General features: G+C 46.6%; 6 protein-coding genes across 6 annotated transcripts; 2 read left to right on the forward strand and 4 right to left on the reverse strand.

The window, feature by feature from the left end:
• Positions 1–480: 480 nt before the first annotated feature.
• On the forward strand, positions 481–2,467 carry N7483_005168 (uncharacterized protein; the record flags this gene model as incomplete). Its single annotated transcript, XM_057088605.1, has 3 exons — positions 481–818; positions 902–1,232; positions 1,295–2,467. The coding sequence occupies 3 exons, from the start codon at positions 481–483 to the stop codon at positions 2,465–2,467; spliced, it is 1,842 nt and encodes a 613-aa protein (XP_056948434.1).
• A 254-nt stretch (positions 2,468–2,721) lies between these two features.
• On the reverse strand, positions 2,722–3,988 carry N7483_005169 (uncharacterized protein; the record flags this gene model as incomplete). Its single annotated transcript, XM_057088606.1, has 2 exons — positions 2,722–2,873; positions 2,935–3,988. The coding sequence occupies 2 exons, from the start codon at positions 3,986–3,988 to the stop codon at positions 2,722–2,724; spliced, it is 1,206 nt and encodes a 401-aa protein (XP_056948435.1).
• A 917-nt stretch (positions 3,989–4,905) lies between these two features.
• On the forward strand, positions 4,906–6,715 carry N7483_005170 (uncharacterized protein; the record flags this gene model as incomplete). The annotated part of the gene is made up of 7 exons (XM_057088607.1): positions 4,906–5,003; positions 5,112–5,269; positions 5,367–5,471; positions 5,528–5,620; positions 5,656–5,907; positions 5,963–6,539; positions 6,592–6,715. 7 exons carry the CDS (start codon positions 4,906–4,908, stop codon positions 6,713–6,715), a joined length of 1,407 nt encoding a protein of 468 aa, XP_056948436.1.
• Positions 6,716–7,045: 330 nt separating this feature from the next.
• N7483_005171 (uncharacterized protein) lies at positions 7,046–7,330 on the reverse strand (the record flags this gene model as incomplete). The annotated part of the gene is made up of 2 exons (XM_057088608.1): positions 7,046–7,192; positions 7,259–7,330. The coding sequence occupies 2 exons, from the start codon at positions 7,328–7,330 to the stop codon at positions 7,046–7,048; spliced, it is 219 nt and encodes a 72-aa protein (XP_056948437.1).
• Positions 7,331–7,947: 617 nt separating this feature from the next.
• On the reverse strand, positions 7,948–9,586 carry N7483_005172 (MFS transporter; the record flags this gene model as incomplete). Its single annotated transcript, XM_057088609.1, has 2 exons — positions 7,948–8,236; positions 8,295–9,586. 2 exons carry the CDS (start codon positions 9,584–9,586, stop codon positions 7,948–7,950), a joined length of 1,581 nt encoding a protein of 526 aa, XP_056948438.1.
• Positions 9,587–10,108: 522 nt separating this feature from the next.
• N7483_005173 (sugar porter family MFS transporter) lies at positions 10,109–11,710 on the reverse strand (the record flags this gene model as incomplete). The annotated part of the gene is made up of 3 exons (XM_057088610.1): positions 10,109–10,712; positions 10,769–11,528; positions 11,587–11,710. 3 exons carry the CDS (start codon positions 11,708–11,710, stop codon positions 10,109–10,111), a joined length of 1,488 nt encoding a protein of 495 aa, XP_056948439.1.
• Positions 11,711–12,813: the final 1,103 nt, after the last annotated feature.

Below are 12,813 nucleotides of genomic sequence, written 5' to 3' on the forward strand. Positions count from 1 at the left end.
CACTTGATGATTTTTTCGGGCGTCCATTTCCAAGGTTAACAAGACTCAAAATGCTTACCACACAGCACAGTAGTAGCCTAGTAGGTAGCCGGTAGGAACAGAGATCATGACCGTCTCCACAGTAATATTGCAGCTAGACCGAGAATTTCAAAAGAAGACTCAAATTTGGGAGAATCTATGGACATAAAGCGAAATCGATGAAATGAAATGGAAGTTGTCTGGGAATTGCCAAATTGGGACACTCGATGTCATAGAGCAGGCGGTGAGAGAGGTCCGCCAATTCTGCCACTCTTTCACTCTCCAGCTTCCATTCACGCATAGAACTCAACCCAAATTCGCGCGAGGTGTCTGGGAAGGTCCTCGAGGACCAGTGGTAGAGCCCAATATCTGCATTTATCTGCTCTTTATAAACATGCGACACCACCTTCAGCTCTCTACTTGACTGGCGACCAACCTTTCATTCTTTTCACGGCTCTCGTTATGGCACCCCAAACCCCAGTCTTGGACCAGTTCCTGGTCAGCATTGCTGAGCTTGTTAAGAATCGTGATGGCACAAAGCTACAGGACTACCTTCAAATCGAGCCTCCTCTGTCAGAAATCTACCTCCGAATGGTCGAGGAATTGCGCCTGCGATACAAGCCCGGTCCCCAGAGCGATACCGAACTCCAGCAACGATGCGAGGTCCTAGTCCCGCATACTAAGGGCGGGTCACCTTGGTCTGCTTTCCCAACCTTCATGAGACTTTATTTCTCATTCCTGCGAGACGTCAATGTCGAAAATCTTCTCGAAACATACAAGCTTCTCCGGGCTCTAGTGAAGTAAGTTGGTCTTCTTCAGATCTCAGGCTATATCAATCGGTCAATGGGGCAACATGACTGACCGTGCTTTACGATGAATTTAGTCAATGTGTACTGGCGCTTGGAGATAGTCTTCACGGAGTCATCGTTCTCCCCACCGTTCTCTACCTCTCGAAAGTTATGGCAAAATTGGCGATGGGTTTGGATCGACGCCCTGAACTAATCGCACACATTTTGCGCATGGAAGGTGGTCAGAAGCAAGAGGATAGCATGGAAAAAGTGACACTTGTGGAGCAATCGGCCAACGTGGTGCGTGAGGCATTCATCAAGTGCTTGACCGATCGCAGTGGTAGCACCGGGTCACATGGAAAGCCCGAGGGGAAGCGAGTTGGCATCTACTTAATGGCAAATTTATGTCTGAAGCTTCTTTTCCAGGTTTGTTTTCCTTATCATTTCAATTGTCTGCAATGACTCATTACTGATGGTGATATTATCAGTGCGGAAAACTGCGCAACGCAGAACAAATGTTTGCTAGCATCAGCGCCCAATCACCCCCTTTGATGCATTTCCCGGCTTCTCAGCGCGTCACCTACCTCTATTACCTGGGTCGCTATCTTTTTTCGAACAACCTATTTCACCCAGCCCGAATTGCTCTGCAGGCAGCTTATGATCAATGCCACCGCCAGGCACTCAGCCAACGAACCTTGATCCTCACATATCTCATCCCGTGCAACATCATAATGGGCCGATTCCCATCCAATACTCTTCTTCAACGACCCGAGGGACAGCCGCTAGCTGAGCACTTTGTGCCCCTCTGTCAATTGATTATTAGGGGCGACTACCTCGCGTTCCGACGACACCTTTCTTTCGACTCGCCCACGGCTCAATGGTTTGGCAAGAATGGTATTCTTTTGACCCTTCAAAATAGATGTGAAATCCTAGTCTGGCGATCCTTTTGTCGCAAGGTTTTCATTCATGGCGGTTTCCATGGGAAGGCAGATTCTCCAACCCCACCCCATCTGTATCTTCAGAAAGTGCTGTTTGCTACGAAGTGGCTTCAGTCTCGTTCTGAAAACTTGACCCCGAATGGTACCAGCCACGCCTCGGTGAAACCTCAATATGGATCACAAACTATCTCTGAACCTATCGACCGTGAATATGCAGGACTTGAGAACCCGCAAAGTGTCAACAGCTCCGAGGGCGATAACAAGTTGATGGGGAAATATGGAGACTACTTGTCACCACTTGGCTTTTTCGATGCAAGCGGCGAATTCATCAAGAATATGCCTAGTCAACTTGTGGATGCCTTTGTCAAGCCCGATTACGACGAGTATGAATTAGATCCCTATGCCGATGAGAGCATTCTCCAAGAACAACCAGCCATGCTCATGGGAGAGATTGAATCTATCCTATCCTCACTCATCACGCAAGGATTAATGCGTGGCTACTTGACTCATCAAACTCCCCGATTTGCTATCACAGGTGCTCGACAGCGGGGTGCCTTGCCAACAGGATTTCCGAAGGTCTGGGAGACCATCTTCAAGCGAGAGAGCGAAAACAACAGTGTTCCGGGCTGGGTCAAGCCACGAGTAACTCCAATGGGTCCACCGGCAGTTGGAGGTGGTCGTGTGCTGCACATGACAGGGGCGCGACCTGTTGGACTGCAATGAGTACAGATTTCTGAGGAACCATTTATTTTTGCTTTCTTTCTTCTTTTTACCCGCATGATACCTTTGCATATGCACAATGAATACCTCAATACCTGAATGCCTGAATACCCAATTCAAATGGAATGATTGAAAGATATCAGATTAACAAAGCTCTATCCACGATCTAAACTCTGCATATCGACTTGCCAGCAAAACACATCACCAAATCGTATACACAAACAGCAAAATCTATATGACCAGAAAATGATGCTACTTTAAAGATGAGCTCTCAAGTTGCCCGCTTTAAAGATACCAGGGCGCCACATATCATTGAACAATGGGCTAGCATTGACCATGTCAGGATGGAGTTGATCGAGAGAAGATACCCCGAGCATTTTCATACAAATTTCTAGCTCCTCTGTGAGAACTGTTATACTGGTCAGCTTCATTAATTCGCAAATGGCCCAGAGTAAGAACTTAACACTTACTGCCGGTACATTTTTCCACTCCTTCAGTGCCATACGCTGCGAGTGCGTAGAAATATGGTCGGCCAACCCCCACAGCCGTTGCCCCAAGACACAATGCTTTGAGAACATCAGCTCCATCACGAAGTCCACCATCCACAAAAACCTCTAGGTTGTCAAATGCTTCGGGGTAATAGGTGCGGATCTCCAAGAGCGTCATCAGCGCACTAGGTGCTGAATGAATCTGTCGGCCTCCATGATTGCTTAACAGAACACCCTGCATACCATATTGCACGGCTAATTTAACGTCCTCGACTGATTGAATTCCCTTCAATACCACAGGCCCACCCCACTCCTGTGAAATCCATGATAAATCTTCCCAGGTGAGACCAGGATGCAAATATCCTGCCGTAGGTCGACCACCAAATGCGGGCCCGAAATCATTCTCCGCTGCAGCTTCTCGCACCATCTCACGACCGCCCTGCTCTAGCTTCTCTCTTGCTTGAAGATAACGGTCTGCAGTTCTCTTCCCCTGTGTTGACGAGTCGACGGTGATCCACAAACTGTGATACCCAGCAGCCTTTACCCTTTGGATCAATTCCTTGGCCTTTGTCCGGTCTGGTGGGACATATAGTTGGAAATCCAGTCGTGTAGGACTGCGATTATTGACCTTCTGTTGCTCGTCGATATGGGCTTGCATGATTGCCTCCAAGGACTTGGAAGTAGCTGTACTGATCACTGCATTGATTCCCTTGCGAGTTGCACCTTGAACGAGTGATGGCTCAGCTCCTGGATGGGCACTGCCCAGTGTACCCATGGCTGTTATGAAGAATGGCAGCTTTGATTTCTTCCCAAGCACGTTCCGTGATGTGTCTATCGTGTTGACCTTCCGCATTATACGGGGACGAAAGTTAATGCGGGACCAGTCGTCTAGGTTGGATTGATGTGACACTCCTGATGCTGCACTGCTGGATGCATAAACCCATGATTTTTCGGATAGTTTCTCCTTCGCAGCGGCTTCGAAATCAGCCGTAGTGACACAAAGGTCGAGACATTCTGGCGCCTTGACATTTGCCATAATGGATGAAGATTATCGATTGAAGTTGTCGTAAGTTGAATGATATTAAAAGGTTCGAAACATGTATGATTCTATGCTTTTATGAAATAGCAGTGTTGATCTTCAATCGTTATTCGCCGACGTACGGCAAGCGACACTGTCTCTGGTTTAAATACATCCCTTGAGCCTCCCGACCGGATAATGATCAATAATGTGGATACTATCATCCATGGCTGGCCACACTGGAAATTGATACCCGTGCCGATTTCGGGATCGATCATTCTTCATGCACTTGCATTAGAGTAGACAGCTCTCCCCTATGAACACGCTGATCGGCAATAAGCCTCTAGGGCTAGAGCTGAACAGCCGCTCGGAATGAGATTTTCCACCAATCAGATAATCGGGTAGCCGATCCAAATGCCGGGCTTCTCTTCGCAGAGTGAATCTATAGACAAGTGCGTATTAATTCCAGAGTGTGATTACGACAATTCCAATTCTATTCTGGGTGCAATTGGATCAAGAGAAATCATGATGTCCTGCCTCCTCCTTTTTTATACACATTTGACGGTGAATGGTAACACTTTGACTAGTACGGAGTACATGGCTACTCAATTATTTCCCGAAATGCGATCCATGGATCGAACAGCAGTAGGAACTAGTCGATATTCTACACAATAAGTTTGACTATAGCATGGAGCATGGGTCTTCAATGAATGACTCGGTGAGTAGTCCACGGCCGATGCCCGAGATCATCTACACTACACATCTCAACCGGCCGAGAGAACAGAGAGAACAAAGCGGTAAATGTTGGGGTAAAAATGCGGGGTGATGAACTCGGGGATTCAAATATCCTGCGTGGCGCCACTGCGAACTTAAAGGTTTCCAAGACTTTTAATCTGATCGGCATCTGATCGGCTATTGAACTTGAACTTGACATAATGGGGTTCCGGGCCGTAGAGGATCGGCCGACTCCAAGAGAAGTTTACAATTGGCGACTTTACTTTGAGACCCTAGTCATTGCGACAGGGTCCTTGCTGTGAGGGCAATGCCTTTCATTTCATTTTATTCAATCCTGATGTTTGATCTTAAAACCTTGGAAGTATAATCAAACTTCAGATTAGTTAACACGCAAGATATGAATCAGATTCGGCTATGATTCGGCCTTCATTGGTACCACAATTGCCCGCGATAGCTTCTTGACCGATTTCAATATCACCGCTTCCAATAGCAGCGCAATTTCCAGTAATATCACTTCGGTCTTCCAAGCTGGAGCCTTTTTCGGAGCACTTTTTTGCTTCTTCAGTTAGTGACTTGCCGCAACTGCCTAGTTCCTTCGAAATATCTCGTTTTTTGACGCCAATTTGAACCAGACCCACTACTAATGATGAATGGAGAACAGTTACCGAACGTCTCGGCCGAAAATGGACGCTCCAAATCAGCGTGTTTGTTTTCATCATCGGTGCAGTGATGATGGTAGCTGCGACTCATCAGCTTGGCTTGATCTGTGCGTCATTCCTTTCCTAGCAACAACGTTAATATCCACCACTGACTCCCATTTAGATGCGGGCCGTGTATTGACGGGACTGGAATGTGGTGCTATCACGGCTTCAGTCCCTAGCTATCTCGCAGAACTATCGATCCCATCTATTCGCGGTATCTTGACGGGGTTCTTTGAATGCGCTTATCAGATCGGAATTTGGAGGCTTACAAGGTCTTGGAGTACATTCGGAACTTGCCTGTGGAAGATCCTTACATTCAGGAAGACATTTATCTCATTCGGAATCGATTGAATGAAGAGGCAGGAGTAGCAAGTAAGTATGGAACTGGATCGTGGGCCTTCTTCCGTGGAGTACTGGATGATTTCTCACGCAAGGGAATGCGCAATCGTGTGTTCCTCGTTTTCTGTGCTTTTACACTACAGAATTTCTCGGGTGCTGCAGGTATGATCTCGATGTTTCTCTGACTCCACATCAATCGTCTCGCTGACTCCGTTAGCCATTAACTATTACTCACCCACCCTGTTCGAATCCATTGGAATTGAAGACACAACCCTATACACAGGAATCTACGGCCTAGTTAAAGCAGTTTCATCCCTCATATTCTATCTAGCATTCGTCGACAAAATTGGTCGTCGGCGCCCAGTGATCGTATCCTCCTTTGCTTGCGCGTGTTGCTTATGGTATGTCGGCGCCTACGTGAAAATCGAAAATCCTGCCGCAATTCTCGATGCCGGTGGCTCATTATCCTCTTCCAATTTCCGCGGTGGTCAAGCGGCGACTGGAATGGTGATGATCTATGCTATATTCTGGTCCTTCGGTCTCAACGGCGTGCCCTGGATTGTATCCGCTGAGATATTCCCGGGCGCTCTGCGGAATTTTACCGGCACATGGGCCGCACTTGTGCAATGGGCTACCCAGTTTGCTATTAGCAAGGGCCTGCCTTATATGTTTGACTCCTGGGGATATGGGACCTGGTTTTTCTTTGCTGGGTTCTTGATTATGGCAACGATTTGGTCTTATTGTTTCCTTCCGGAGACGAAGGGTCTGACTATTGACCAAATGGATATGATATTGTATGAGATCTTAGAAAATCTCTTGAGTTGGTGTTTACTGATTGTGGAATAGTGGATATAACCAACCGGGAACCCGTGGCATTCCTCATACACGACTCTCCAGGTCTGAGGCTATTGCGTCAACACTCACGGAGAAGACGGCACATGCAGAGACAGAGCATCACGAGACTGTTTAAATCTTACTCCAAGTCACACACACAAATGTGGCTTTTACGACGGATGCAGCTAACATAAGCAAATTTGATTTCAGAACTGGTAAATTGCAAGTTGAAGTACTAGTACTAGTGGATGCTGAAGCTTGTCATGTCTCAGGTCCCAATACAACATTTGAACCATATCATCACACATGATAGCAAAACAAGCATGTAAAATTACTCATAAAACTTTCAAAGTTCGTTGCGCATTCTCAGTTTGAAGAGCTGAGATCATACCGTGGACCCGTGAATTAAAACCTGAGCACGATCGGAGTTAGAAACACGGTTTAGTCTAGAAAGGGAAATGGTAGCTCACGGCATCATCATCTTCTCAGCTCGCATGGCGCTATCAGCCTTCATGGAGGTTGGTGTTGCTTCAGCAGTTGGTGTAGCAGTTCTCTTCATTGGCATGGACATAGACATGCTCGTAGTCATGGCATCCTTCATGACTCGGTGATTCTGAAGCTCGGTTAGGTCGTTGCTCTTATTGATGTTAGAAGTAATTGGGAATCGGAATTATCTTACCTGATTGTCGACTTTGTGAGGAACTGCGACGACAGTAGCAGCAAAAAGAGCGATGATATATCCGAAACGCATAATGAAGGGATAATCATTCAAATTGATGATTTCAAAGATTGAATTGGTTGATTGACTCGGAGGATAGTCAGTTGTTGTGTCGATGTCGATGTTGATACTTTCTCAATTCTCTGCAGATTAGATGCCCTTTAAATATTGATACCAGCTCATCGCTTTCCTCGATCATTACATCACTGGTGTTTGATGAGGGGTATATTCAGGCGAGGGGTAGCTGAAGGCAGCATCATGATCATCTCCGTGAGATCAGAGGGAGGGTGGAATCACCAATCATGGAAGGCATGAGATGAACGATCTACTTCCGGACTCAGGAGTTAAAGTGCACTGAAGTTCCTGCAGAAGGCACCTTGACTGTTCTTGGTACCTGCATGGCTTATCAGGGATTAATCTGATGTCAGTCGATATGCGCAAGGGGTATTCCTCCATGCCTTATGACATACACACTCCCCAGTTTTTGATATCCCTTGATTCATGGAAACCTTCACCAGCTATAGATGAGACGTTTCTAGAACACGAGAGGGTATCATGGTGATGATCAAAACCAATGGATAATAACATTATTTGTCTATCGGGTATAGTCTAGTAGTGTCTATTTTCAAATCCAAGAGAAACTTGGTAATTCACTTTTGGCGCTCAGCGCGGCAACGTCTCCAGCTGGAGAACATGAAGCAGATTGAGACGAATAAACCCAGTCCTGCAAGTCCAATTCCCATGTAGAGAGCTCCACGATAACCTCGCAGCACATTGTTGCCGCCATCATTGACGTGAGTCTCCACCGTACCCGCAAATCCGAGCCCAAGTGAGATAGAATAGTTGACAGTTGTGGCCACTAGAGATGCCGCAAGCCCTTGATGGTGGCGATGCATTGAGTTACTCAGAATAAGAGTCCCAGATGGGAAGGACATATCCCTAAAGCGAAATGGTCAGCGCATGATGAATTAGTGACGCGTGGCAGGTGTGGACATACATTCCCCAAGAGGTGATCAAGCTGACGACGAATGCTTGAGCCCAGTAAGTCTGGTGGACAGGTACGGTGGCAAAAATTGATAATCCCGCTGTGAAGAAAGCCATTGCGCAGAACATGATGACACTGGGTGGCAGGCGACCGAGCAAGAATCCGGTGACTAGTGCTGCGATCGCACCGCTGGCAGCCGCACCAGACCACTTGGCTGTAGCTAGTAAGGGTGAATCACCCTTAATCACCTCCATAAACTGGTAGAAATAATAAATGATAATACCGAAGCTGGACCATCCGGCCGCAATACAACCCAAGACCCATGCTAGATCTCCAGTGAAGACTGAACCAGGTAGCAATGGACACAGAGCTGTGCGTTCCACCATTGCAAAAGCACCCAAAAAGATAAACCCAATAATGAGAAGAATATAGCAATATGGTTCTTTCCATCCTGCCAATGCAGCTTGGTTCCAAGCAAAATTGATCAGAACCAAACCGGAGATGCCAGCCGCGCCACCGACTAAGTCAAGTCGCTGCCAGAAGCGCAAATCATCTTCGAATTTCGGCGTCGGTGTATTCGGGATAACGATCCATCCAAGTAGGGCTAAAACAGCACAGACGATGGCGAGAACCCAATAACCCCATGGCCACCACACAAGTTGAGCGAAGAGAGAAGAAAAGACACCTCCGACGATAAATCCGCCAGGCGCGGTAGCACCAAATAAACTGAAGATCATTTCTTTTCGCAGACCAGGTGGATAGGTTCGGCCGAGGATTGCAATAGCATTGGGTAACAGCATAGCAGGTCCAATTCCTTGAAGAGCACGACAACAATCGAAGAATATTTCATTCGAATAAACGCTGAATCCTGCCAGAAGAGACCAAAGACTGAACCAGCTAAAGCCGATGATAAAAAGACGACGATGGCCGTACACATCACCCAGTCTACCAGCAACCAGGATAAAAGTACCGACAGTCAAGCTGTATGCGGCTGCAAACCAACTTAATGACGCGGGGTTTGTGGTGGCGAAACTATCTCCGATGATATGCACAGGCGCAATAGACATGCAGAGACCGCACTGTGTCATGAACTGTGCCATACACACAACACTGACAAACATTATCTCCTTTGAGAGTGATTCAGGAGGTGACATATGTGACTGTGATGTCTCTAGGCGAGTAAGAGCCTCTGGGTCGTTATCATGATGCGTAGGAGGTTTATGGAGTTCATTCCAGTGAACTTCGGAGTCAGTTGTTGATTCCGCTCCATTCGGACTGGGGATTGGATCCATTGTCGTTTCCATCGTGATGAACAGTCAAGAGATTTCAAACAGCAAAGGAGAAAAAAAAAAGATTCCTGGAAACTGAAGAAGCTCATCTACTTTTTCTATGCTAGATGATGCAGCAAAGTGGGTCTTTGATCGATAAGCTTGAACTTCCGTCGGAACCCGAACCGTCGGAATAGCTTAAATTCGGATTCTATTCCCATCTTGAAATTGAAGCTGGAGATATGCTAAAAAAAGGTTGAATTTCTGGAAATCTGGATCGTTCTGAAGGCTCTTTATACAAAATCTGAAATGCTGGTTGAAGCTTCGAGTCATGCTGGACCCGGGAGTATACTCATAGTAGGAGACTCCAAACCAGTGCCACATGGGCAGTGCCAGTGCTGCACTATGTATATCTTCAAGCAAGACTAGTAGTACCCTAGTCTTCCTAGACAACTTCCACATGTTCCTCTTTCTCATCAATATCCTTCTTTGGATTCGAAGCCGACTTGTTTCGTTGAATCAACTCATCCCCAATCTCAGCATATCTCTCTGGTCGTGCTAGAGAGAGGGCCTGGGGTTGTTATGGACAAACCAAGACTCATTCTCCCGGAAGAATAAATCAATATCCTCCAACTGACGGTTTGCTGTCTCTGGGTAAAAGAAATAAATCGTTGGTACGAAAACCAGATTCATAACCGTCCAAATAATATAGAACCTCCACTTGAGATTCTCAATACCGATCGGTGTGATTTCCACGACCATAAAGTTGATTGCCCAGTTTGTCGCCGTACCCAATGCGGCTCCCTTGGTACGCATGCTGAGTGAATTCAGCTCCACAGGCAAAAGCCACGGAATTCCTTGAAATCCTGTGCCAAAGAAGACATAATATAGGAAGAAAAAGGCTATCGAGGCAGATGCTACCTCTTTCGAATGAGCATAACCTTCTTTCTCGTTGAAACGTAGAAGCACTGTGATGAGGAGATAACAGAAACCTTGGCCCAAGGCGCAGATCATGAATAATCTCCTCCTACCCCATTTTTCGATGTTCATCACTCCAATCGTGCCTGCGATAAGGTATGACACCGAGTTACAGGCTGCCAGTAGTCGGGCCAGTGTTTCTGAGAGGCCGACGGATTGCATTAAAACGGTTGGCAAATAATAACTGGGATATAGAATTAGCAATTTAGTTATGTGAAGTCATAGAGCTTTGTGACCAACCTTGTTACATTGATTCCTGCCGCCTGTTGCATGAACTGAGCGCCTGCGCCCAGCATCATCCGACGAATGGCACATGTTCCACCCTCCTTGGTTCTTCCACGTAGGAGATCCATCCACGAGACAGCATGCTGACGCTCATATTGTACCGCAGCCACGATCTCCGTATATTGAGTCATCACATACGGGTCACTAACATCCATGTCCTCTAAGTCAGCAATGATAACCTGAGCCTCATCGGGCCGATCATGAGCAATAAGCCATCTGGGAGACTCAGGTAACCAAGGTACTGTGCCAAAGAGAACGAAGATGAAGATAAACTGGAAGGCTAAGGGAAATCGCCATGCCACTGGTCCAGGAAGAAATGAGAACGCAAACGTCATCCAGTTGGACAAGGAAAAGCCAGCAATGTTCAAAGTCAACTCAATCACGATTAAACGACCTCTCCATTTGGCTTGGCTAGTTTCACCCTGCCATACGGGAGCGGTTGATGTGTTGATACCATTGCCAAGACCAGCAGTGATGCGACCAACGATCATTTGAGGAACACTGTATGCTGTGATTTGAAGCAGAGCACCAATGGACATGACGACAGTTCCATACATAATGGATAATTTTCTGCCCCATCTTTCTCCCCATATCAGAGCAATTATAGCGCCGAATAGACAACCAACGTCGTAAATTGCTGTCACAGTTCCTAGAAGTGTCGCACTATTATTCAGGTTGAGGGTATCAAGGAAGTCCTTGGTAACAACAACGCCACCTTAAACATTGAGATATTAGCTTTCATGATCAAGTTTCTAATAAATTGGGACATTTACCAAAGACGCCTTGATCATAACCAAATAGCATCATGTCAGTAGCACAGGCGACAGTGACCCAAAAGGTCAACCATCCCCCGCGTAGGCCAAAATATGGCCGACTGGGCTTTAATGTACTCAGCATAGCGCAAAGCTAACTCGCGCACAAAATGTAACAAGCAAACTTGAAGATACGCAAAGAGATTTTGACTTGGGCAGATGATGAAAAATGTTAAGACACCTGGACTGCTCGCATTTATAGGTATACATAAGCGTCATTGAGGGGATGGTACTTATCTTGAGTACGACGCCTACTAGTACTTCCACCACACTGGCAGGAGAAACCACGGGGATACTATAGCGTGGATAGACAGGTCTATTTCCAAATCAGGCGTAGGTAATAGCGGGGATACCCCGGACGCCCCAGAAAATGACCGAGTTCGCTCAATTAAAGCGAATGAAGGGAAACTATCAGCCAATAGGAGATCCAGGGAGGCAAATAGGAAGTTGGGGTCACAGTGGCGATCGACAGTTACTCCGATTTGTGGTTGAAGCACGCGTGTGCCAAGAGATGTTCAAGTTTAATCTGAACTGAAACATGGAACAGGAACTTGAACGAGGTCATCGAGATCTCTATGAAATGGCCTGGAATGACCTGGAAAATGATTTTTGCCCACAATATTTGTCTTTTTGACACTGGAACAATAGCCTCGCCAAGAGTAACCGTCTTTTTGAAGCATACTGTAGCAGAGAATGAGAAGGTGTCGGAGGGTTCACAGCCAGGTATGCAAGTACGTCATCGTGGATAGTAACTCTCCTGGAACTTTTTGAAACTTTCTTGACGAGACAAGGTTTGGATCTGCATAAATCGGCCCATTAAAACATTATTTCAAACCCTGAAGGATACCGAAATTCACTCACCGAGATGCCGTACCTTGACCCACGGCCCGGGGCACACGGTGATATCGGGCACTTAAACCTTGCCGGCCGTGCGTGGTCCGACATTGTTGACTGTTGGACTGATCAAGAGTGACAGAGTTAAATTCGCGCATAGAATGATGCTGGTACTGGTGATAAGGCAGAATTCGGACCTCGAAATATCGGGTTGTTTAGGATGGTGGAGGAGGGTAGTAGTGAACAATTCCTATCTGGGCCCCCGGCATGAGGTGCCTCATCTGGGCATCCGAGTGTACATTATGTGATCACTTGACAAATACCTAGGTACACTTGAACAATTAACATGAGAAT

Source organism: Penicillium malachiteum (genome assembly GCF_028827825.1).
Source record: "Penicillium malachiteum strain IBT 17515 chromosome Unknown utg000002l:1.0-8849297.0:1.0-8852440.0, whole genome shotgun sequence".
Lineage (NCBI taxonomy): Eukaryota > Fungi > Ascomycota > Eurotiomycetes > Eurotiales > Aspergillaceae > Penicillium > Penicillium malachiteum.